This window comes from Myripristis murdjan, chromosome 14 (assembly GCF_902150065.1).
Source record: "Myripristis murdjan chromosome 14, fMyrMur1.1, whole genome shotgun sequence".
In the NCBI taxonomy this organism is placed as follows: Eukaryota; Metazoa; Chordata; class Actinopteri; order Holocentriformes; family Holocentridae; genus Myripristis; species Myripristis murdjan.
In genome coordinates, this window is record NC_043993.1 from 12,291,358 (window position 1) to 12,317,996 (window position 26,639).

Here is a 26,639-nt window from a genome sequence, read left to right on the forward strand (position 1 = left end):
ATTATAAATCCTTTTGGTATTGTGTTGCCTTTTATCCAATTCATTACATTCTGCATTACAAACTGTACTGATTTTAAGCTCAGCTGTGTTTTACATCTTCTCAGAGTTGATATTTAATGGAGGACACGCCTCAATTATCATTGAACCCACATATGACAAAGCAATTAAAATGAAGACGATAAGTATTTGGCTAAGAGGCTTACTTTAGTCACTGAAGTAGAATTACATCATGATAGCATGGGAACACTTACAACTCTCAGGAGTGCCTTCTTGCTCTACCTCTCTCTCTCTCTCTCTCTCTCTCTCACACACACACACACACATAAATTATCATATATATGCACAGCCACACACATGCATACACAAATAGACAAAGGCACATTCACACGTGCACATACAGTACACTCACACATACTATATCTCTGAGGAGCTGAGGAGTGTGACATCAGATGAGTTATGCGGCATGATGTCGCCTGTTACTAGCAGGCCCCTTCCCATGACTCATACCAACCCTTGGGACAGAGGGGAGAGGCTTCTCCTCCCAGGGGGGTCAAAACAACACCAAATCAAGAACAAGGCCCTATACAAACAGTGCAGCAATGAACAGTGCAGAGAGGACTATCCATCAAAATGCAGCCAGGAGAGAAAAAAAGTCTCAAAGAGGTGCATGGGAAAAAAGCTGGGTTAAGAGGCTATGCATAGCAGAATGAGACATGGAGGCCATTAGACCTGTGTGTGTGTGTGTGTGTGTGTGTGTGTGTGTGTGTGTGTGTGTGTGTGTGTCTGTCTATCTGTCTGTCTGTGTGTTAATGCCGAGTGGACAAACTCATCCGAGCAAAGAGAACATTTTTATAAGATCCTGTTCTTCTCACTGTACCCCCCCAAAAAAACTATTTCTCCTCAGTAAAAGCAATTTCTACTAATGTTTACAGATAAATGAGGAATGAGTCCAAAATGGAAGTTGCAAAATATTTCACTAAAATATCAGATTGCTCAGACAAACGTGAAATAAAAAATGAAATGTAAAAATTATAATGACCAGGTGGGCGAAACAGAATGTGCCGAGTTATTAAGTTTGAGCAAAGACGCCTTACAGAATCCAAAAGAGCAGCTAGAGGCCCAGCACCAACACGAACACGTGCAGCATCAGCATGTCAGTGTCAATGAAAGAAAAGGCAGCCAACTCAAGATGACAGGAAAGATGATTTGACAGTGCATCTGTTAGGCCCACCTGTGGAGAGAATGAGCTACATGTCGTCTGCTCTTTGTTGTTTTCTCTGCAGTCAAGAGTGTGCAGTCTGCTCGGTTTAAGTTAGCCCTGCCCTGTTTGAAGAGAGTTTTTAATTTTGCTGAGTCAGCACTACAGAAACCACACAGTTAGACCTCAGTGTCTTCTCCCCGATCCGGTCCAGCATCTCATCACTATAAGTTGTGAGGAAGGCTTGGAACTGATTCAGCCATGTAAGATTTATAGCCTACATATCACTAACTAAAGAATGTCACTCTTAAAATATATATTATCATTTCTATTTGATTCAAGTGCTTAATATCAAATGCAATTAATCCAGATCAGAGCAAATAGGGGGGTGGCTTGGACAGGGTGTGGCTGAGTGCTGGGTGTGCACATGAGAGAAATAATTAGTCACTGCGGTCACATGCTCTGGTTCACTGAGTCCACTTTTGTGAATTCATTATGTGAGACTCTTGCTGATGATACTGCGCTTCCCATGAAAACATCTCGATCTTAAAACTTGACCAACTTTGAATACTTTCTGCTTCTCACTAAACTGAGCGGCAGAAAGTCAGTGTGCGTTAGTGTCAAAGCCTCAGCTGCTCCTTTGCAGGTCAGTGAACTCGGGCATAAATCAGACGGTAATTTCTCAGTGATGTCAGAGATAGGAGTTCGGATACCACGGCGGAAAAACGAGACAGCATTACTTCCTGCCAAATTTCCCTCACTTTACCTCACAGTGAAGCATGCATGTGTCTGTCCACTGCAGCACCGCTTTCGGTCTCTTCAAGCGCGTCAGTGTAAGGGGAACGATAAAGTAAACATTACACTTAGCGCCAGGCTTCCTCCGAGATGACAGATACACACATGCACACCACACATGTACACACTTTATGTCATATATCACGACACATATGACACACTCAAACAAACAAACACAGAGGGCCTGTGTTCACATGTGTTGCCCACATAACCACTGGTTATGTGGGCAGGCCAGGCCAGCACTAGCACCTTTTGCAACATAAAACACCTAAAAACAGCATCTTCACATTTATTATTAGATATACATTTATTTATAATTAACAGTAATGGGATCCTCATAGCAGGTTTCAAAACATATTCTCCCTAAATGGACAAAAGTCAGACAACAGACTCATCACTCACATTTGAAATACAGTCTGATTTGGGAAATATTGTTTGTTTGACCTTATCAAATGGCATTTAAAGCATTAAGTTACACTCCTTGTGCTCTCGACTTTTTTTTTTCCACTTCCAAAACACTTATGACAAGGCTAGGGAAAACGTCATTTCATAGGAATATCCAAATATGCTCCTAAGTTTTGTGCCGTCTCTGACCTCATGTTCTTTCAACAATTCAACAAGAACTACACAAACTTCTGGAGCCAACCGGTCACTCTAGCCAGTATTTGACAGAAGGATCGGAACAACATCATCTCTGTGTCCGGTAGATAATTCTGTCCAGTGTGCATCCTATCACCTTAACACACAGTCGCTTAAAGTAATCATTAGTGACTAGCATAGTGAGACAGTCAAAACCTGTCGAAGCTCTGAGGCTTAATGGCACACATCTCTTTTCCCGTGGGATTTAAGCATAACTTCCGTTTACACAGGAAGTGAGTGAAGTTTGCCAGAGAGTGAAAGTTTTGTGTTGTTGCCTTGTAAAAGACCTTTGTAGTAATGAAGAATGAATTTTTGTTTTCTCAAGTCATGTATCTAGGCCACATAATAAAAAAAATACTTATCTTCATACTTGGCTAATCACTTGCTATTACTTAATACAGTTCGTCTTAACAGTTTTGGCCTGTGACGCCTTCAAACATGCTGCAGACGGTTGCATATGCGGAGTGGTGAACTCCCAAGCAAAATAAGTATTTCCCATTTTCAGATTTCATGTCCTTAATTATCCTAAGTGGCCAAGAGGATTTGCAGTATTTCACACTATTTCAGTTTTTTAAAAGCCAAAAATAGTAGCATAAGTAGTAGATGCTATTGTCTCATAAATAGTCTCTTGATGATTTATGATTGGGGAATTAGGATATCAAGATTATACTGTGACTGTGGGGGAGTTCTGACCTTCATGCTTACAATACAATATGTTAAAGGGTTAGTACCCAGTGCCATTATGTTTTTACTGTGGATGATTCAAACTCCTAAAATTTTGGTGTAGTCCTTGATAATATCTTAAATTTGAAATAACCTCATTCTGTGTTAACAAAATCACCGTCTAAATCACCTTTGCTCTGGAAAAAAAGCCTTCTCCATGCACAGCGCAAACAGCCTGTCACACATTGTCTCTCTTTTCTCTCGTTTTCTTTCCCTGCCTTCACTTCATATTTCCCTTCTCCCCCACCTTACCCCACTTTCAGACGCAGACATTTACATAGTGGAGATACTGTATGCATTCTGTTCCAGGACTGTAATGTGGAAAGCCGGAAAAGCCAACTCAATGTTTAGCTCATCAGCACATACAGAGTCATTCAAGGGTCAGGCTCCTAGCGGACATGAAGGCCCCACTGATTCAAATTTTACACCGTATCCCCTCAGTGGAACCCCCATCATGCAATCTGAGGTCATTCAATCCCCAGCTTGTAGCGTTCCCAGCTTAGTGAAGGAGTACCTCTAAGCGGGGAACTTAGTACCTGGCTGAGGACAAGGATGATGAGCCCATCTCTGTCATCACCACAGACTCAGGACTGCTGCAGCCAGATGGAGGCAATTTGGGCTCGGTAATCGTCTCGCTCTTCTGCTGACATCATCGGAGGAGGCCAGTTAGCCAGCAGGCTCATCTATCTCTGTGCCTGATCAGATAGCATTTTACGCTTCTGAAAGCATACGCTGAAAACCTTTCTCCTGATGCAATTCACACCTATCAGTTTCCGTACGGGGTTCTACCCTTTGTGATTGGTCACTGTTCGAGCGATGATGAGCGCGGTGATGTGATGATGAGGAGTGGAATTCCATGGCTCCATCCATGTTTGTAATGGCACTTGGAGCATTCAGGGGATAAAGCTTTAGGTCAGTGTGAGCTGGACTGTCCCCTCCCAGTTGTTGTGTGTGTGCTGTGTGTTTGTATGCACCTGTGTAAGCGTATGCATGCAGAAAGTGAGGGCTCTTTCAGACCAAGGGCCAATCCCATTTCTTATTTTCACCCCTACCCCTCTTTTTCGAGTGCCCCTTGCCCCTTGCAACAAAGTTACAAGGAGTAGGGGTTGAAATACTCCCCTATGAAATGGGACAACCCTTCATCCCCGGAAACGTCATCATTAGTCATCAGTGACGTTGTAAACAGACGCGCCGTTTTTTTTTTTTGCCGGTAAATCTCAATCTCAAAATAACATCTTCAGCTGTGGTAATCTCTCTTGCGTAGGCTATTGGCATCTTTTTGCGGTTGTCAATAGCGAATCGGAAGAATGTAAGGAGAAGAATAGGTCTCTGCGGCACGTCATGCAACTCCCCTCAGCCGTTATAAAATCACTGTAACCCATGGCTTCTCTGGGCTTATTGCTTAATTCGACGGCTGGGAGTACTGGTGAATCAGCTTGAGGTATGCAGGGCTTAAAGTACTCCGGCATGGTGCCGGATTTCCGGCTTGACGGGCATTGTTTTTTTTTTTGTTGTTTTTTTTTGTGGCAACAATTTGGCTTAAGTTAGCATTTAACGAATGATCTGATGTTCTGATTTTCAGCGAAGCACATGGGTAGATCCACCAATAGTATAGTGTTATCAAACTCAGTTGGCCAATAACAGCTGAGTGGGGAGGGTCTAAGAACAGCATGCCTTGTGCGTTTTGTGCAACAGGTGGATGCGGCAGTCTACCGTCCGGTAGAATAGATCCGGTGGAGCTAAGCAGCGTTGAAGTAGAGTAGAGAAGGGCAGAGAGATGGAGGCAAAATACATTCAGTGTTTCCCCTATCATCCTATTGGCGGGGCGCAGTGCCCGCCCCCCGACACGCTAAGATAATTTTCAAAGTAAAAAAATAAATAAAATCACAACAGAAATAATTTAACGTCACGTTTCTGTACCCGCACTCATCCATATGCAGACAGAGAGAGGCGATCAGATGAGGATCACACCTGTACCCACGTAAGTGAAATAAAGAATTAGTGTTGCGTCGGCTCCAGCCTCCTGAAAACAGGCGAAAATATCGGCGTTTTTTTAAACGCACGGCGCGACAGCCTGAGTTGAGCACCAGTGGCGAAGATGAGTGCGTTTGCACTCCTCCGGTCCCGGTCCAAGTCGAATGGACGCCCACACGGGCGTTTAAAGCACTACTGCCGCTGTTACTCACGACCAGAGCCTATTCTATTAATATAGATTGATATAATATAGATGGGTCAATGAGTACAAATCTGAAGAATATTGAGCAACTTACAAGGATGCGCTGTTTGCATCCTTGCCTTATCAGCAAAACTGAGGTACCTGTGGGTCAATGGGTCCCCCCCCCGTTTTCAGGTTTCAGGCTCAGGAAAATTTTTCACTTTAAGCCCTGGGTATGTATGATAGATCGTAAACAAGTTTTGTTGTAGTTAGCCCAACGTTAGCCACACAACATGCTAGCCAGCTGGTGTAGTGGTGTAATGTCAAACAAACAATTGCTGACTTTATTGATTTTTGTGTTAATTGTGTGAGATGTGTGGGAGATTTCTCGAAACACTCGCTTCAAGAATGTTGGTACTTTGGTTCATAATGCAGGGTTTGCCTCATATGGGAGGGACATGGTTGAGGTAGAAATGATCGCCAACATTGCAACTTGAAGTGTTCATGACAGTTGGAGAGCTGGACAGCACAGACTGGTGTGGAGTCTGGTATTCCTATGTCCCAGGTAGTCCCAGCTACTAGTCTGTCAGAGCTGAAGAAGCTTCTTGGATGAGAAGTGAAACGTCTTTGAGAATCTACAAACAAGTCCAGTTGATCTCGATTCAACTATAGGCCCATTTCCACCGCCGGAACTTCAGGGTAATTTCACGGGGCCGTGGCCATTGTCGCGTGTCTCCACTGCTGGGACTACCCCAAAGGAGAGAGTTCCTGAACCTTTACAGGGGCTAAAAAACGGCCCTGCCTCGGGGTAGGGACTCTGAGCGGCCCCTTATATGTGGATAACCATGGCTTGGATAACAGAACCTCCACAGACACCTCAGGCCAGCCTTGTATCCCATGATAATGGGTCAAATACATCAAAATGTACTGGGTACTTTCCAGGTGTTTGTGTGTGTGTGTGCAGCAGGGTGTTGCTGAATATGCAATGATATTCTCACCAAAACTACCCTGAGTGAATAAAGGTTAGTATGTATTTTAGTTAGGACATTGTGTAATAATAGGTTAAATATGTTTTTGATGCTCATCTTGGCACACAACATATGACATTGTTGGGTTGCACTAATTCTCCAAGGTTCAAAATGTCTGCCGTATGAGGAAAAATATCGTTAAAACTCAAATCAATCCGCTGACCACTGAAAACACAAGTCTTGGTCCTTGTCCAAGTGAACTGTGGTGTGGTTCATAAAGGGTCAAAATGTAACTGCACCAGCTACAGGACACCCCAACATGCTCAGTTTTATAGGTATAAGGAGACAAACTGATGTCTGAAAGCCAGCAATAAAAAAAAGAATAAATTTGTTTTTGTCTTTTTTTCATGTTACAGTATGAAGCAATGAAAGTAAATTATAGCAGAGAGCGCAGAGAGTGCTTTGCTGCAGGATGACCAACATTGTCCAGAGAACGAGCTACTTGTGAGTCCAAGTGACGTGCTCGTAGCTGAGCACTGTGAACCTGAATGAAACGTGTGGCTCAAAATTCGAACCACATGTTCGAATTTTGAACCAAAGAAAACAAGCTGTAGGTTTAGGTGTGATCACACACTAAGAATCAGGGAAGATGAGAGATTATTAGAAAGAGAAATAAAACAAGAGAAGAGTACTTTTCTGAAAGCTTCGCCTGGCTTTAGTGCTTAAGTACAGACTGGTATTCAAAAATGAATTTTCAAACTAGTCTCAATGGTCCCAAAGGGAATTTTTTAATAATGTTTCATTACCAGAGGGACAGAGATGGAGGCAGGCCAGTCAGATAAGAGCACTTTTGGAGCCCGCGACACTCCCAGAGTGATCGATGACACAGTTTGACTGATGTTAACAGTGCACTGACGGAGTGATGACAGAGCCCACACAGACACACACACACACACATAGTTTGAGAATGAATGAATATTAGCATTAACATACACCAGCTCTGTGATCATGAATCATAATGGAATTATGGCAAATTACAGTACCTGAAGTTACATACTAAGGCATACTAAGGGATTAACAGCTCACATGAAGAGGAAACTGAATACCAAAGAGGAGTGCATCAATTTTTCCTGAGTTGACATCATGAATTCAATGTTATGGCGGGTCGGAAAATTTACCAGACAAAAATTATAAGGTCCAAGTTGAAGAGAACACAGCATTAATTGGCTTAGCAGCAGACAGATGTGGATGTGCTGTATGCAAAGCATTATATAATCGTAAAGGGAAATGAAAACCTGTTAGAAAGCACTGTTTGCAAAGATTATTTGGGTTAAAAATTTCAACACATGTTGACTGTGCTTTGAGTTTCCCGTTTTCAAAAAGGATCTCCAGATAGATTGTGTTGAAAGCTGGCAAGAAGCTGCAGCGGCAGTGGTAGGTCTCTTGTCAATGAATCTATCAGCGAGGTTGTAAATGATGAGAATTAACATGTAATGCAGCCTTGGTTGAAATATACCATACTTATCCTCTAATCTTCCCATTTGCCAAACGCTGGCATTACAGGCCCGTCCTGTGCGAAACTCACTGACGTCATCAACCAAACTCTGATTCTTACTGCTGACTTTGCGGGCCTCGCTACACTAACCAGTCAGTGTCAGCCACTTATCGCTATGATTGATGTCAGTAAAATGCAGCAGCTACAGCAGACAGGTTGCTGGGCCTGTGGGTCTGTCCTATATGATGTTATACACTCAGTCACCAAATCGCTACCAGAGAGCCAAGCCTGTGCAAATTATCCGTCCACATAAAGTACATACTGTACATATCATTTATACATAAATGTCTGTCAAGGCCATTTTTATTGGCACTGAACCTGTTTGGATTTCTATTTTATTGTTTTCTTAACTACTGTGAGAAAGATATAATAAGACTTTCCTCTTTATAGTAATAATGTAAAGAGCACTAAAAAAGAAGTGGCTGGCAAAGTAGAGTAAACTAGTGAAATGTGAATTGGAAATAATGTGTATGTGGACTGAAGTTATGTGGGACAAATACCAGGAGTGGACAAAATAACAGAAACACTTAGGGCTCTAGTTTCCCGGCGCAGCGCGGGGTGGCGCAGTGAGGCGAACCCCGCGCAGAGCTAGTTTCGACCGGCGAAACGGCAGAGGCGGACAGTGTCCAAGTTTCGCAGGCGGAGGTTCGCCGAGATGGGAGTGGCGGCGCAGCGGGGGGAGGTGCCGACATATTCGGCTTGGCGCAGTGACAGTTTCGTGCCAAAAGGCTTCGCCGAGGTGCGCCAAAAGCTCGCCATCTGAAACCACGTCTACTTTCAGCGCATTTAACTGGATTGGCACCACTGCGTTTCAAAAACCTGAAAGTGAGGAAGATTTTTGTAAATGTAGCCCAATCTCTAACCTTGTCTGCCTACTGCTAACTTTTCAGAATTGCATGGTATCTTACAGAAAAATGCATCAAACGACTGAATTATCATGCCTTTTGATCACCAATAATCAACTAATTTTGCTTTGGGTCAAATAATCTGTCTATCTACACACGGAGCTAGATAACAACCTTGGTTAAGTATCAGTCTGGATCAGCCCCTCGGGCGCTGCTGGTGCTCATGAAACAGAGGGAATGATGGATCCTGTCGCTCCGCTCTGGTCCTTTCAAATTTACAGGTCCTTAAAAAGTCTTACATCCCACTGTGTGAATATTAGGCTTTGAAGGACATTAGAGAGTGTGTAATTTGAATTATTGAGGTCTTAATTTCAACATAAACATTTCTATGTAATTCCAAGTATCTATTTTCTGTCAAAATGAATCAAGCTATCCTACATTGGCGTTAACATGCAGCTCACTCAGTCTTTCACTTTATACTAACTGGCTACAATTACCTTTTGGGAAAATACTGATTCAGCATCAACCTGGCTCACTCTGTACTTATATTTACCTTTAGAGAGAAAGAAAGTCTTTGTAGTTCTCTGCCCCAGTTGCTGTGTGGAAGATGGTAATGGCAAGATTTATTACAGTGACACCGGGCTATCAAACTGTTCCTACCTAAAACTGACATTTGCACTAGATCAAATGTGTAGCACTTACATGGATTTACCCATTATACTTGTCTGAAAATGAAAAAAGAGCATTACTATAACAGTTAGTCTTAAATTATATTATAATAGGTATATAAATGGCATTAAAAAGCACTAAATTTGATTCCCTGATACCGTTTCAGATGATATATTTTCTAATTGCTCCCCACTATGACTCTGCATCATATATATTGACTGTTCTGGCTAACTTTTTGTCTGTCTGTTTTGTCTGTCTGTCACTGATGGTGATCTTCTTCAGCATACGTTGGCATGGCTCTCCAGACTGTTCCCTTGGCCACACTGAATCATTTGGCACATTTGTCACTGATTGATGTGCAAATCAGGTACAAACTATGCTGGCTTTTTGCAACACCAGATTGGTATTCAATATAATGTGACCTGTGTAGCTATTTTTGAAACTATGATTTAGTTACAAAACCAAAGTCCTTCCTTTTGCTGATCCATGCAGCGTAAACTGATTTATTAAATTGAGAGTAAACCTACTTAGAGCTGTAGCATAAGTAGATTTGTCTAATTGATTAAAACAAATAAATATAGCTTTACATAGAGGGCCAGCAGACATACTGAGTTACAATAAATGTGACTAAAATGGAGCGGTTTGTTTCCAAAGCCCCCCTCCCCAAGTTTTTCTGGGATGCCCCTCTTACAGGCCTCATAACATTAGCATCCATGCGTTGCGCCAGACAGTGTCTTACTGTTACAGTTGAAGGACGTTTCTGTGTGTATGAGTCAGCGAGAACAACACCACTGACCTGTGCAATGACTGCATGGCAAACATAGCCGTTACCATGACGACATGTGGCACCCAACCAGTGGAGAGCAGAGCGCGGTGTTGCCTCGAGGTGGCCGTGTTTTTTTTTTTTTTTTTTCTTCCCGAGCATCTGCAAACAGAGTGAGACGGGAAAGGGTTAGACAGAGGGAGAGAGTGATAAAGAACATGACTAAAATGTTAGAGGAAAAATGATGTAATATGGAGATCATGGCATGAATGTCGAAAGAGCTTTTAATCCAAACTCTTAAGTCTTAGATATTCACAAATTGGGCTATTTTTCAGTCTAAACTCTGAGCTGACAGGACAGAAGAATGAAGAAGTGATGCCATGGAGTTTGAAAGTAACAATTTGAATCCGCGGTTGGATTGTCACATCAGTCTCTCAACAGTTTAAATGTGAAAATCACAAAATTCATGTTGTCAACCAGTATGTATCTTTTGAAAAATTCAATCAAGGAAAGCTATTGCCTGTGATATGAACATCAAAAGATAATTTTTGAATGTGGAAGAGTGAATGTGGACTGATAGACAGCAAATACCTACTCATGCTCATATATTAAGGAACCCATAAAGAGACAGACAGGTGAGAAAGCAGCAGGACAGCTGGTGATGTGATTTGTCAGCGGTATTAAAAAATGGGATGATCTTTGACCCAGTGGCACAGTGAACGCACGCGGTTATAACATCTAATGATTTGTCAGATAATTTAATGCAGCCATTAAAATGATCTGTAGCGATGAAGTAAAACTGTAGAACAGAACAGGATTGGCGTCGCCCTGGACTGTTTGAAGCTGTTAACATAAACATGAAGCTCACATCTCTTCTGTGCATGGATGTCTGCACATTGCTCAAGTGTGTCTGCCTACGTGAGTATGCGCGAGTGTTAATTGTGTGAGTGTGCGCTGCCAGTGCATGCCACAGCTATGACCATATAGTGTCTGATCCTTGAATTGCTGCCCAAACACAACAGAATTTAATCACCCCAGAGGTTGGGTTTTTTTGGGGGGCGGGGGTTCAAAAAAGGAGGAGAGACGGTCACTGGGCAGTTTGACTGAAGTGTCACTCAAGCCTTTGGCAGCAGAAATAATGAGCTCTGCTTGTGGTGCATACCTGCGATACGTCCTCTCCTCCTGACCATACATAGAGTCAGACACAATCAGACAGCCATGATATAAATATTGAGTTTAGACGCTTTGGCAGCAGAAACTGTGACATAAATGCCAAAATTATGAGCAGTACCGATGGGAGTTTCATAGACAGGAGAGAGAGAGAGAAAGAAAAAAACGTAATGAAGTTACTGTAATCTTTTTATAGACTGTGTGGGCAGTCTGGTGCGGTGTGCCATTAATCATAGAGAGGGAGTGAATGCCTTGGCTGGTTGGAAGCTGCTGGTTGACATTCTGCTCCATGTAACATTGAAGCAAAAATAGTCTGGGCAGCTGGTTTGGGGCAGTTTTGTTGGGCAGCGGTGGCCGTGGAGATGCCTCGCTATTGTTCCTTTGAAAACAAAGGAAAATCTTGTTTCTAGGAGACATTTGTATATATTTTGGCTATATATGTTGTGGCTCAGTTAGATTCTTGTTGCCGGGAGTATGATCATCATGAACATATGATGTGTCAATTTCACTCATCTTCTTTTGAGATATCAAGTCTGGCAACATGCACTTGTAATTTTTATTAAGTCATAGGCATAGTGACCAGGCCTCTTGTTTTTTTTTGTTTTGTTTTTGTTTTTTTTTTGCCAAGTCAGTTATGTTTTGTGCTTTTAAAAATTTCCTACCAGTGCTAGAAAAATTGTAAAATAAACAAAGTGATGTATGTGATTTTACATACAGCGCATATGAAGAATGAGCTGGAAATGAAAACAGCAGCAAAGCCAACTTTTCCTGCAGATGATTATAATTGTTCCCACAAATAGAATACTAGATATATATGTATATAAAAAAAATAAAGCTTTGGGAAAACGTCCCAATTTTTTGAACAAATCATGCTTCACATTTGACGATCCTGGCCAAAAAACAGTGAGTTTTGCTCCCAACACAAAGTTTCCATTCAACCTGGCCAGTGAATTCATCTGGATTTGATTTATGTTTAACCATATAATATGGAGATATCCTTGGGTTTATTGCATATTTACTCCAAATCAAACAATGAAGGTCTTCAAAGCCCTGTTAATAATCACAGTTTGATGTGTGTCATGTGTCCCGGTGGTGTGTTGCTGCCCTCAGTGTGAAACAAACTCTGTCGACATGTCCCAGCTGCTGGCACATGATGATGACATGCAGTGCGGTGCAGTCTAGGCGGCTGCCTGTGTCATGCTTGTTCCATTCAAGCCTTTTTTCTGTCTCACTGTGTGATTATAGACGAGTCAGTGGAGACTTGAAGGCCTGTTGTCATGCAGTGTTCAGAGATAGAGCTGCAGCCTCACAGCTCTGTTATCTGTGGAGGGCCCAGCAGACCTCAAGCCCAAAGCATGACCTCACTGCACTGTGGGAAATGTCCTTGGTATTCTACCTCCATCACTGTTTAATCGAATCATGTCATTGTAATGATTCACATCGATTGTGGCTGGGATTCCCAGTTAATATGCCTGGTGAATTGGCAATAAGCATCTGCTCTCTCACTGGGTCTCTTTTGCAAGTTTTTATTGGTTTTGATTTTTTTTTTTAATTATTTTTAGGTGTCTTGGGATGTGTAAGAGATGCTTTTTACTGACTGAGGCAAATGCTTTGTGCATGAGAGATTTGGTTGGTCAAGTCTGCAACAGGCCACAATAACTACTGGGTCGGAGCATTACAAAAACACATTGATGAAATCCTCACATTTTACTATTGTTCCCAGGGTGCAGCTGTTGTTGGAAGTGCAAAGATATAACAAGGGAATGCTAACAATTTGATTTCATAATGGGATTCAAATTATTTCCACACATCACTGGTAGAGATGTCAGGTTGAATCAAAGGTTTCCATTCTAGCCTGATCTGCATATTTTGTTAAAGTTTAAAGGAATACTCCAACTATTTGGGCATAATACTCTTTTTCCAACTTAGCCAAACTGATACAAGATGTTTGGTACCATTATCACCTCTGTATGTCCAGTGGTTCAGTTCTTATGGGTAGCATTTAGTGCTCATTTGGCATAAAGGCTAAAGTCTATGGGAATCTAGCCTAGCTCTACCAAAGTGAGAAAATAAACCTTACAGCAACTCCAAAGCTATCTTATTTACACAGTGTACAGTTAGGTCCATAAGTAAAACAATATTCATAATTTTGCCCTTGTACACCACCACAGTGGATTTGAAATGGAGTAATTAAGACATGGGGCTCTAGTTTCCCGGCGCAGCACAGGGTGGCGCAGTCAGGCGAACACCCTGCAGAGCTCGTTTTGAGCAGCGCAACCCGAGGAGCACACAGTTTGGTAGTTTCGCAGACCGAGGTGCGCTGAGATGGGAGTGGCGGTGCAGCAGGGGGAGGTGTCAACAGATTCACCTTGGTGTAGTGACAGTTTCGTGCCAAAAGGGTTCGCCGAGGTGCGCCCAAAGCTCGCCATCTGAAACCAGGTCTACTTTCAGCGTAAGGCGGAGTGGAACTGGCGTAGTGGAACTTTGGCTGACAGGCGGGCAGTGCGCACACGCCACCAAAACCTCACAATCAACACAAACGGTGCCAATCTCCTTTGATCTGACATCAGATGTGACATGACAGTCGATATGGAGATAAATGTATGTGCTGATTGAGATGGTAGCATTGAATAGTGGTTTTTGTGGGTATTTATTACATTGTTAATGTGCCTCACATTCTGAACACCTGCCTTCAGTAGACCTCTATGTCAATTGTGTAAACGTTCATTACGCCTTCACGCAGCGCATTTTAAAGGCAAGGGGAGGGGCTTATTTGATTGGTTTAAAGTGAATCGGCTGTGTCAAACCCACTCCACGCCTTCTTTCCTCCCATGCGCTGGTAGGAGGCACGCCGGAGTCCTTGCGCCGCTGTGCACGGTGTGCCAAACTTGCAAAATCCACCTGGCCACACCCAGTTGGCGAAGCGCAGCTGTGCTGCGCTGTGCCCCCGCCTCACCCAGTCTGCAAAACTAGAGGCCCTGAAGTGCAGACTTTCAGCTTTAAGCATAGGGGTTGAACAAAAACATGGCATTAACTTTTTAGGGATTTCAGACAGTTTTATACATTGTCACCACATTCTCAGAAGTAATTGTCTCAGAAGTAATTGGACACTTGGCTAAAAAACAGTTTCATGGCCAGGTGTGTTATTCCCTTGTTATTCCATGACAAATTAAGAAAATAAAAGGTCTGGAGTTCATTCCAAGTGTTTGCATTTGCATTTGGTAGCTGTTTATCAGAACCCTCAACATGTGAACCAAAGAGGTGTGTATGTTGGTGAAAGAGGCCTGCTATAGTAAGCTCAGCAACACCAAAAGGGCTGGAAGACCACAGAAGACATCTAATTTGATGACCAAAGAATTCTTTCCCTGGTGAAGAAAAACCCATTCACAGTGGTGCAGGCAGTGATTTGGCATGGGCAGGTATGGCTGCCAATGGAACTGGGCCACTAGTGTTTATTGATGATGTTACTGCTGATGGAAGCAGGATGAATTCTGATGTTTATAGGGCTATAGCATCCGCTCAGATTGAGCCAAATGACAAAACTGATAGGACGGCACCTCACAGTGCAGATGGACAATGACCCAAAACTTACTGCAAAAGCAACCCAAGAGTTACTGAGAGCAAAGAAGTGGAATATTCTTCAATGGCCACGTCAGTCCCCAGACCTCAACCCAAATGAGCTGCTTTTCACCTGCTGAAGACCAAACTGAAAGCAGAAAGACCCACAAACAAGCAGCACCTGAAGGCAGCTGCAGTAAAGGCTTCAGAGCATCTCAACTGAGGAAACTCAGGATTTTGTGATGTTGTCCACAGGCTCCAGACTTCAGGCAGTCACAGACTGCAAAGGATTTTCCTCCAAATATTGAATATAATCGTTATAATTACAGTTATGTATGTTATATATAGTTTGTCCAATTACTTTTGAGCCTCTGAAAATGGGGTGACAATGTTTAAAACTGGCTGTAATTCCTAAAAGGTTAATGCCGTATTTTTTCAACTCCTTAAATTAAAGCTGAAAGTCTGCATTTCAATGATGTCTTAATTACTCCATTTCAAATCCACTGTGGTGGTGTACAAGGACAAAATTATAAATATCATTTCACTGTCCAAATATTTATGGACCTAACTGTATGTTGTGGTTTTGAAATACATGACTTGGAATAAAAAAAAAAATAAAAAAAAAAAAAAGAGCCGTTTTAGCAGAAGTTAGATGGTGGAACTGTAACCGCTCAACACATTTATCCTTCCCTCTATCACGGTGACCCACACAGCGTTCAAGGTAGAGGTAAAGACTATCTGTAACATCATTACACTAGTGTTTCTACCGTTTACAACAACAACATAGCATGCAGGAAAACAGCACAATTCCAGCATCTTGATAAAATCAATAAGTATTCAAACATGTGTTGTGTATCAGTTGTGCTGACGGCACGGGGATTTACTTTGGGTGTGTTTCACACGCTCTGCCCTCCACAGGACTACGAGAAACAACTCTAACTGGAATATCTCCGGTGTTTCTACCACAGGTATTGACGAGGGGTCACTTCACTTTCAGTCACTTCCACCTAGAAAGCCCCATTCTGAATCGTGGGGTGGGCCAAGTGTGTGATGCTCCATTTGGAAGGAGTATTCTCTTACAACACCAGTTGTACAGTACAAGGTCAGGGGGCTGGCAGCGGAGACAGGAAGAGATGATGTCACTGCCCAGGGAATATCGCTGAATCCCTCCCAACGTTGATATTTAATTTACAGCACATTAGCCAAAGTGATACCACATTGTTACCTATGACCTGCATTAACATTGTAACATGCATCTCTGCTAGAACATGTGGCACGGAACATGAATCTGATGCCGCTACATGGATAACATAACTTGGCCACGTCATTGTCCATCACACCTCTCACTGTTCCTGCATCTGAATGCATTTGTCAAGGTATGAAATATGTGCTGTATATATATGACACATGCACAAAATGGATTTGACTGTATATATATTTGACTCTTTTCATGTTTTTCTCCAAAGCGGCACTCCTGTGTGAGTACAAGTAAAGCTGACTCTGTGTTTGAATAAGAAAGAGGCAGATTTTCCAGTGGAGGCCACATAAAGACAGTGAAGGTGAGTGAAAATAGGAAACATCGGGCTAGGGAACACACTAGTGAACAGAGAAGGAGAACGATGCACTGAACAAGTTCCCCACTGACAGCAACACACTGATACTTTAAGCACCAAAGACTGAAGTTAAACTCTCAAAAGCAATTTCATCTACGCCTTTAAAGGAGCAATTCAAATACAGTCCCAAATCACAAACAAAGATATTTTCCCTTGGTGCAGTCTATCCAACCAGATAGTGTGTGATTTGGTGAGGTTTCCAGTCTGCCACAGGCTGCCCTGTCTCCCGGCACCCTCACACAACGGGACTCAATGAGTTTTACTTGGTAAAGCTCCAAATGTCAAAAACTTGCATGCGAAAATCTAAAAACCAATGACAGTGATCCCTGATATAATCCACATCCCTGGGCGGCAAAGCGTGTCTTTGGAGACTACTTCCTGCCAAATAAACTGTATCTGTCTGCCTCAGCAAAACTCTTTGGGCTGTGGATTATGCCAAGTACCCCAATTTCTGACTGTTTGAGCTCCACAAAACAACTCTTATTCATCCCCATTGTATTCGGTTGCTGGGAGACGGAAAATATTGCATCAGACTGGAAACTTAAGCAAATCAAACAAAGACTATTTGGATAGATGACCTGCACTAGTTGTAAGTGGGAAAACATCTTTTTTTTGTATCTCGGGTAAACTGATCCTTTAACAACGGTGTTAGTACAGTGTGTGTCCACTCTGTGTTCATGTATTCAAGACAGAAGAAGAATCACTAAACAGGTAGGTAACTAAAAAGTAACTAAAATCACCTTAATACACACAAACACACACCGCAGTAGGAATAACAGAACTGAACACACAAAATTCTGCAGTGCCAGCAGCCCATACAGAGCCTCTTCTTCTGTTGTACATAATATTCCACAGCCAAACATTTCAGGAGTGTGACTATCATTTCTGAGAAATAAATGCACATATTTAAACCCACACCTTTCCCCACTGCCAGAAGGTCTATAGAGAGCATGGCTGTGTCTCTGTGATCCAGATGAGTTGGTTATTATTTGGACAAACACTGGATGATTTATGCCCCTCTCCTTGAGCACCCAGAATTCCATGTTGATGTAATAGCTTCATGTCTGTCAGGACACAGACGCAGACCTGTGTGCACCAGCATAAACAGAGCACAGTAACACGTTTGACTCATATTTACACCCACACATATAAAATATGGTTAAAACAGTCGCTTATAATTATTGTCATTAGCTGTGGCAGCGAATGTTGTGAGAAGCAGGAGTGTGAGCACATACTCACACTGGACTTTGTAATGCTCCGTGTGACGGAAGTGTAGTGTGAGGGCCAAGCAAAAGACAGGATGTGTCATGTGTTGTGACAATGTCAGCTTTTGAGGTACTGAGCTCAGTGGCATTTGGATTAATCCTGACTTCTGAAGTGCTGAGTGAGGCACTGGTCGCCCACTATACTGACCAACATGATGCCCACTATAGGAGAGTGATATTCCCATCATTCTATCATTTGGTGTCCTCGGATTGATCCAGGATGCGATTTATGGGGGCTATGGTAGGCTAAAATTGGCAATTGGGTTAAATTTTTGTATAAATAAAAGGTTACACTGTGAGCCTATAGTGTAAACAACAATAAAATCAGTAATGGACTCTCAGTCAGTGCTCACACTTGTGCTCCTGCGAGAGGTGACACCGCCTAAAGGGCTCATGTTCCACTGACCTTGAATAACTCACGGCTTGTAAGGATGTCACCAAGCACTCATAGCTTAGTGCAGATGTCAAATCAAAGCTAGCCAAATGAAATACAAAATAAATGTAACATCATCTGAGTAACATTTTGTATATTCATGTTTTACAGGACACTCAAATAATCCCAGAAATACAATTGGGAATGAAAATGAGACTTTCACGGTTACTGGCATTAGGATGGAGGGAGAAACTCCCAGGCTGACTTCAATCTGACAAACAACCGGGGCTTACAAGCTAACACGCATGCTGAGGCCATGGTTGGCAACTGCGCTGAGCCAGAGGGTCTTACTAAATGGAAAGACAAAAAACATCCCCCTCCCTGTTTTGTCCCACATCCATCAGTCTGAGTAAGCAGTTTGTAAAACACCTAGCGAGACACAGAGGCAGACAGGTGTGTGCACATGCAGCACTGTGGCTGCATAAACCCCATAAACAGCAGAGAGAGGCCTACATGGTATATATTCAAACCCTCATCATAGAACAATTAATTCAAGCCCTGTGAAAATGTTGCTTCAGCTGTGTGACTTTGTGAACTCTCACTGATGAGACCTAAAAGCCTAATTTCACATTTTGTGTTATTTTGTTTTTTAATCTTTATTTACATGCATGCTCTTTTTCTGCAGACTCACACACAGTGACACACATTCACACCTGGCAGCTGCCCAGTGCGACCACAGTCTTCACTGTTGGCTACTGAGGAGCTCCACTGCAGCAAGTGCCTTGCACAGGGGCACTTCAGCTGTGATTCTTTAGGGAGGTCAGAGTGCCACTGATTCACTCCCCCATTTCATTTTGATCGATTGTTTGATCTCAAAGCATCAAACAAGCAAACGTCCGGTCACAAACCCATTTCTCTACCCTTTAGGTCACAGCTGTGTGTGTATCTGTGTCACTTCTGTACCTTGTGTTTGAGTGTGAATAAACTCTCTCCACCCTGCCACGTGCCGCAGCCCCTTGTTTCAAAGTCCAGGCCTTCCAGAATGAGGTTAAACCAACACCTTTACTGTAACTAATGAGGGCATTGAAAGAGATGAGAGAAAGGAGCAGAGGAAGACAGAGAGGCAGGAACAGAGAGCAGTGGGCCCCTGTTCTTGGGGGTGAGAGGGTCCCAAGGATAACTATCTCTCTAATCATCCCCAGCTCTGTTTGAATTGGGTCCGCAGCTCAGGAGGGGAACACATTCATTAACCTTACGGTCCATCCACCGTGAAAACAAACACACATTACCCTCACATTCCATATGACTCACTGGCCTTTCACACCATCGTGAATGTTAGCGCTGCTGGGCTGTTTCCTGTCTGCCTCGCCATGCCTCACCCTTCCTCGCCCTTCCTTGCTGCTGTGCTATCTGTCACATTAAACTTTTAACCTTCAGTTTTGGAGGCTGAATGAAGCCGACCTAGCAGAGGCACTTTGTAATTATCACTGACTGCATTACAAAAGGTTGCAGTGGAAAAGGTTTATCAGCAGAATAAATGGATAAAAAAGTCCAGGGCACGACTGCATCATATGGGAGATGTTATGCATGTTTTTTAGGATTGTGAGGCCTCTGATTAGTAGATTGAGCAATCCTTTGCCCAGCACAAAATAACGTGGCAAAAAGGCCTCTTGGTTGCACTGCATTAAAGAATAAATATGGCAGCTACATGCCAAACCAGTCCGATTTCCTTTCAATAATCGAACTTTAGCTCTAACATCTGTACTGTAATGTAAATGTAAACTATTTCAGGGTCTAAAAGTGTTCTCAATCTCAATTTTGTTGCATTTCAGATGATCCTAATCTGTAGTTTATTTGTTCAGCCTTTTCTAGACATCAGGCATACCATCATCAGCTTGTGGGTTTTCTACTTTAACTCTATAAAGACCAGCAGAAGTGGAGTCCAGCTTTCATGACATTTTCCCCCATTATTTCCACTATGCACAAGCTCAGCTTCGTCCAGCTGCAAGACACAGTGATGTTCAGCTAATGATGGCTGATTTTAACTGAGTGAAATTCTCAATGGCCAACACTATCTGGCTAAATAACTTAATCACTCATATGAAGTTGTGTCTAATCTACAGAAAAATGTTGTATCTTGGGCCTAATAGCTTTCAAGAGCGGATGTAGGCCAGCATTTTAATCTGAGAGCACAGACACACACACATATATACACACAAAGCTTGCTGATGTGGGGGTCACTATGTTATCATAAAAAACATACATCTGTAATCAGTCTATGTGCTATCATGCCTCTGTCTTGTGTCACAGCAACCGTGGTTTCACATGATTCAGAGCAGATAATTAACCATGTCAGCTTTCTCATATATAAAAACACAGTCTGCATGTGCCGTTAGGTATGTATGTGGTTATCCTTGAGTAAACATGCACAAGGCCATTGATACCATGTGATCTACGCCTGTAGGCTTACTCCCAGATTTGATAAGGCCGACTTTATAGCTGAGCTGTTCCTGTCTCTTTTACAATAAAGGTGCAATAAAACAGATGTTATGCTCTATAGTCCCATAACGACATATCATAATACATGCTGGCTGTGTTATTGGGTGGGCTTTCTGTGGTGTCTCTGTGCAGCCATATATTACTTGTCGGAGAATAGGTTTGGCAGGAAGCGGTGAGAAAAAAGTGTGATACTACATTATGTGTATTGTCTCAGCATTCTTGTATGAAGGAGTGTGCTAAATTGGCTATGGCTGTGATTCTGACAGAGGTATACCAACGCTGCACTGCCTTAAATGGGAAACAGAGAGAACCAGATCTTTGCTTTACTACAACATGGCCCTGATTAAGACCAGATTGGTCTGCCTGTGGTTGGTTCTGACCCACGGCCAAGTCCCACTGCAGGGACACGACTGTTTACTCTGTGTTATGCATACATTTAGGTATAATCTCTCCTCCCTTTGAGACCCACAGTTTTGCACTGGAAATCAAAAAGAGCACCTATCATTGCCATGTGGCTAGATAGATTAGGGGCACCAATGTACATTTTGTGGCCTTTTTTTCCCCATTTCTTTTCTTTAACAAAATTCTGGCATAAATATTTCAACAGCATTGACATATGATGTGTTGTGGTGACGATAACAAATACCTTTACTTAGATATGAATCCACCTCCCATAAACCCTTTCTCACTCACTCACTCTTTCTCTCTCTCATCTATATGCTTAAAGTTGACCATTTTGTGAGTGGCAGACTTATTATTCTGGACTTATTTCTTATCTTTTAGGATGACGTGTTTTCCAAGCATCTCACATTTTGCCTCATCTGCAAAAAGGGGGATCATTTTGTAATTAATCCTTGTTGCATTAGACAGTGTTTGGTGTGAGCCAAAACATCTGCAGCCTTAACATGAGTAAGACAAAGGGGTTTGCTGTGGATTTTTGACTGAGCAAGAATCCAACACTGCCTGTCAGCCTCCAGCCAGGAGGTGGAGGCAGAGCAGGCTTGCGTGTACCTGGGGTTCATATCAGCAGAGAGCTGGTAATACAGAGGGCAGAGTGGACTGGAGGAGGCTCAGGGTTTTCAAGTCATGCAAAGGACTACTAAGCATGAAGGAAACATTTTTGGCCTGCACACTGTAATCGCCCTGCAGATGCAGGGCGACTACACCGCCTCTACCAGCTAACCTGGGATGCATTTCACATTCCTTTGCTCTGCACGAGACGACATTGGCATGTACTGTTTTCCTGTACATTCTCTGCACATGAGTCAGCACATATGACGTTATACATTGCACATGTGCTAAGTATGTGCTGCCTTCATCCATGCACTAATCACAAAAGCGATACTGAGAGTCTGCATCGATGCACATGTGCTGTGCATATTGTCATTTGGCTGCACATGTGGTACCTCAATCCAGACTTTTGATAAGGGGACAATAATCTTGGAGTGTACACATCCAAATTGGCACATGCTGTCCGTGTTTTCTCCATGTTTAAAGTGAATATATTTTCACTGTCTGTAGTTTACTGTAGACACCTAGACACCCTCTGTGTGCCCCTTTGCAGACTTATTTATGTGAAAATGTTGCAACATTTGATCTATGTTTGATTTCACACATCCAGTTCCTTCCTAGCACATAGATGTGTAGTTCTTCATAATCATGTTATATTTTGCATACATTTATGATAAAATGTAATTATAGCTTGTATATAATTTTATGTCTCTACTGCTTCACACAACATATACACTGAATGTTTGTATGATTAACTGTTGTGTATGTTCTGTGTCTGTTCTTAAAGTTTTCTCTGCAAATTCTTCTGCTGTTATATCACACACCCTAATAGCTGAGGTGACATGACCCTCAACTTGCCTCACCTTATCTTATCAATACTCAGAGGTTTACTCTCTGGGTTTAGGAGCTGGTGTCTCTCTGCTACTATCTAGTGGCCAAAGGGGAGAGTTCATTTTCTTTGGGGAAAGAGGAGCCACACAGCACCCAGTTAGCTGTCAAAACACCGCAGTGTTTGCTGGCAAGGTTAGTAGCTCCAATGTAACAGAATAGAAGCGAATAAAACAAATGCTTGGCTTGCAAAGTCACCTTAAATGTGTGCTGAGGTCCTCTTCACCTCTCTTCTGCTGTAACAACCCTACACTGAACTTGACATGATGGATAAATGTAACTATAACAGCAACAAGTCACACAAAAAACATTTTTTGTCATTTCAAGGTATTTTGTCACTTGTGGTTTGATACATTAAATTATGTTATTACAAAGTGGGTCTGATTTCTCTCAGTGTGTGTGATATAGAAAACAACCTCTATTGCTATTCCTAATCAACACGAGAGAAGTACTGCTATGTGCAGAGCATCCACAGCCAGCTTTGTCTGCATCATACACAGGTATTAAACTTAGAAAACAGTATTTTACTTTGTTTGTTTATGTATTTATTTTTCTGCAGCTGTCTTAAGTTAAATTCCAAAATTTCATACAAAGGTTCAATGCAACACAAAAGGCAAACTTGTGTTGAACAATATGAGCTTGTAGAAAAGTGCACATTCATTAGCCACATGCACGCACGCACACACCGAAAATATAAAGTAAAAGCAATGTAATAAAATGAGTACAAATTAATTAAGGAGGAGGGCAATAGGTCTGGTTTTACATGCATGTCAAGACATGTACACATATGTCAGGCTTTTGCTTGAAGGTCACTAAAAGTTTGAAGACAGTTAATAGATGAGCAAAACTTTTTTGGCAACAATGTTGCCTTGTTTATATCACTTTCCAGGTATTATCACCGTGATAAAGGCAATAGCCTAACAACTGCACACAGGTTATAAAGAGGTCAAGTGTCACGTGTCACAACTTTTTGCGTTTTTAATTTAAACAAATTAAATTACAATATAAAGCATAATAAACAATCAAAAACATAAAATACATAAGTATATCAGATATAGTAAGAAGCAAAGGGACGCAGTTGAAGACCAAAACAGTGTCACAGGTGTGTTCCTTCGTGCTAGCCGTACTTTACGTCATCAAAACACGCCACGCTGGGCAGGCATGGAGGAGCATTCATGCTGAAGAGTTTGTGACCTTCTCAAGTCACTCCCTTGAAATAACCTCGGTGGGCTGATGATTCTTTAATCGTACGCTGATATAAGTTACTTTGTGACAGTGGAGAGTGAAGTCGGTGTCTGGTGCGTCCTGGTAATCAGTGACCGCAGCAAAAACATTTGGTAATATGCTAACGTTAGCTGCAGCGAGGTTAGCTGGCACGTCCAGAGCAGCGTCACTTGCTGCAGAGGTTTGAAACGGTATCTTTTAACTAACTAAATTGTTATTATCTGTCGCTGCTTATTCTATGACAGTGCATTTCATTAAGATGTAACTCGGGCCAGTTGTTAGACAGTATCAAAGAGCGAGTAAGGTGTATAGTTTTAGCTCTTCCCAGCCATCTGATCAGGTAACACTCAGCACACTGACTGTGTACACTTACTAATCCCTGTTGATTTTATGCACCACAGGCTTCAATAAACATTTCCAGGATGTCAGTGAAGCAGGCGTCAGTTCATGCGAAATGGATCATCGGCAGGGTGATTGGGACCAAGATGCAGAAAACAGCCAAAGTGAGAGTGACGAGGCTGGTGCTGGACCCTTACCTGCTCAAGGTACAGTAACACTGGGTCCTGCTGCCTGGGCAAGGAGATAGATGACATGGAATACCCTGTACTGTTGAAATTTTAAAAAGTGTGTGTAACCACATAAAGGCATTGCAGGGTTTCTAATGTCCAGTGCCACAGGTTTTTCATTCCCTGACCAGCAGAAATGGATGATAACAGAGTTGGCAGAGTTTAAGACATAAGAGAATAGTTGTAGTTGCTGACTGACAGGATGTATTGTATTGGGTTCCGTTGTTTTGAAACACTCGAATGCACACATAGCATATTTTTTAAATGGCACAAGACATCATTTAATATTAGTAGAAAACTTGGCAGTAATAAACCAGGGGGGTGCCGCTCTGCTCAGCACTCGTACCCACTGCTGTAGTGCTTGGAACGCCCAAGTGGGTGTCCATTTCACTTGGACCGGGGACCGGAGGAGTGCAAACACACTCAGGCTGTGGTACCGTGCGTTTAAAAAAAAAAAAACGCCGATATTTTCGCCTGTTTTTCAGGCGGCTGGAGCCGACGCGACATGAATTATTTCACTTACGGGGGTACAAGTCTGATTCTCCTCTGTTCTCCTGTTCCACTGCTGTTGAAGACGGCAGACGGTGCAGTTTCAAATGGGACGGCATACCACTTTGTTTACTAATGTTGAGGATGAGGCCAAGGAAGGATAAAACCCCTCAGGTTCATGCCAAAAAATGGAGTGAAATGCTCTTATACTTTGGATTATGATGTGGTAAAAGACTTGTCCTGAACTCCTGAGGCATTTCTAAGATATTCTTTAGAGAACTGAGTGGCATTCATCATTCTGTACCACATCATAACACGTTGGCGTGCCCTCCCCTGTGATACTGCAGTCTGCCTTTAATTTTGCCAGAACAAACATCATGCAGTTAATCAGTTTGTTTGCTATTGACCTTCAAATAATTGGCATCCATGAGTAAACCAGATGTACGACTCTGATGGAGATGTTTCATTGCTGTACATTTAAATCTTAAAAAAAAAAAAAAAAAAAAAAAAAAAAAAAAAAAAACAGAACAAACAAAAACTAATGGTATCCACTGTTGTCATTTCATCCCCACAGTACTACAACAAGAGGAAGACCTACTTTGCCCATGATGCTTTGCAGCAGTGCACGGTGGGAGACATTGTCCTTCTGAAGGCCCTGCCTGAGGCCAGGTCCAAACATGTGAAGCATGAACTGGCTGAGATAGTGCATAAAGTTGGCCGGGTGGTTGATCCACTCACGGGGAAGAAAGTGGCAGGGACTGAGTTTCTGGAGCCTCTGAGTGACGCTGCACACAGCCTGGGAGAGGAGCAGACAACGTTAGCAGAAAAACTCCAGGAGCTGAACATCTCCGCTGCCGCCACTGGAACTGAGTCAAGCACTGCACAAACATCCTGACCTCATGTTGCAAAACTGAATTCAGGCTTTTCTTGTATGTAATATGTAATAATGTTTGTTTATTAAATGTCACTCTGCAGTTAAGCGGTTCCTGTATCAGGTATTAATCTAAATAGGAGCGTACAAAGATATGCACCACTGTTGGAGATGCATGAAATATTTTGGAGATCCTAAGTAGTGTTTTTGCTAACTAACCCAGTTACTGGAATTCACAATAAAATGACACTGAGAGGGGGCTCACAGTGTATAGTGTGTAGCATGTGATACCAAGGCTACCTCAGGCCTCCTGCAGGAACTGAGGTTTGAATCAGGCCCAGACCCTCTGCTGCATGTCACCCCTCCGTCTGCATCCACTGTGAAGGTCTAATAAAGCACGGATGCCCCAAAAAAAACTTATTAAAAAAAAAGACACACAAAATCAATTCATAGTGCTGCCAAATCCACAGTGCACACAAATCAGTGTTTAAAGTCTGAGTATTTGCATTATACCCCATTGTAAGACGTTTTTCACTGTCCAGTCCTTTATCCTTGCTGTAGTCTGTGCATGGTGCAGTCAGCCCTCTCATCAGTGGCATTTAGTGGATCTCTCATAGAAACTGACAGATCCATTAGAAAGGAATGGAGTTTGATGCCTTTTCTGTGATCTACAGGCTAATCAGTAAACCCACACTAATTCACTGACACTGATCATTTTCCTGCTAAAGTTTCTTTAAAGTCATTCAGTCCATTTCTGTAAATGGGGGCGTTTCCATATGATGATGTTCTGTACAGAGTGAAC

The 26,639-nt window shown here is 42.4% G+C and overlaps 1 protein-coding gene across 3 annotated transcripts; it reads left to right on the forward strand.

Moving 5' to 3' along the window:
• The first annotated feature begins 23,778 nt into the window (after nt 1-23,778).
• On the forward strand, nt 23,779-26,096 carry mrps17 (mitochondrial ribosomal protein S17). 3 transcript variants are annotated; one of them, XM_030068702.1, is made up of 3 exons: nt 23,779-23,912; nt 24,313-24,456; nt 25,541-26,096. In XM_030068702.1, exons 2-3 carry the CDS (start codon nt 24,334-24,336, stop codon nt 25,859-25,861), a joined length of 444 nt encoding a protein of 147 aa, XP_029924562.1. In that variant the 5' UTR covers nt 23,779-23,912; nt 24,313-24,333; the 3' UTR covers nt 25,862-26,096. The 3 variants fall into 3 exon arrangements, with proteins under 3 accessions (XP_029924562.1, XP_029924563.1, XP_029924564.1); XM_030068703.1 differs by having other exon boundaries at nt 23,785-23,934; XM_030068704.1 differs by having other exon boundaries at nt 23,836-23,985.
• The last annotated feature ends 543 nt before the right edge of the window (nt 26,097-26,639 follow it).

Bases quoted from the DNA above. Each gene is read 5' to 3' on its own strand.
- mrps17 (XM_030068702.1), top strand. From the start codon at position 24,334: ATGTCAGTGAAGCAGGCGTCAGTTCATGCGAAATGGATCATCGGCAGG. The intron at 24,457-25,540 runs GTACAGTAACAC...TCATCCCCACAG, and splicing joins TGGACCCTTACCTGCTCAAG to TACTACAACAAGAGGAAGAC.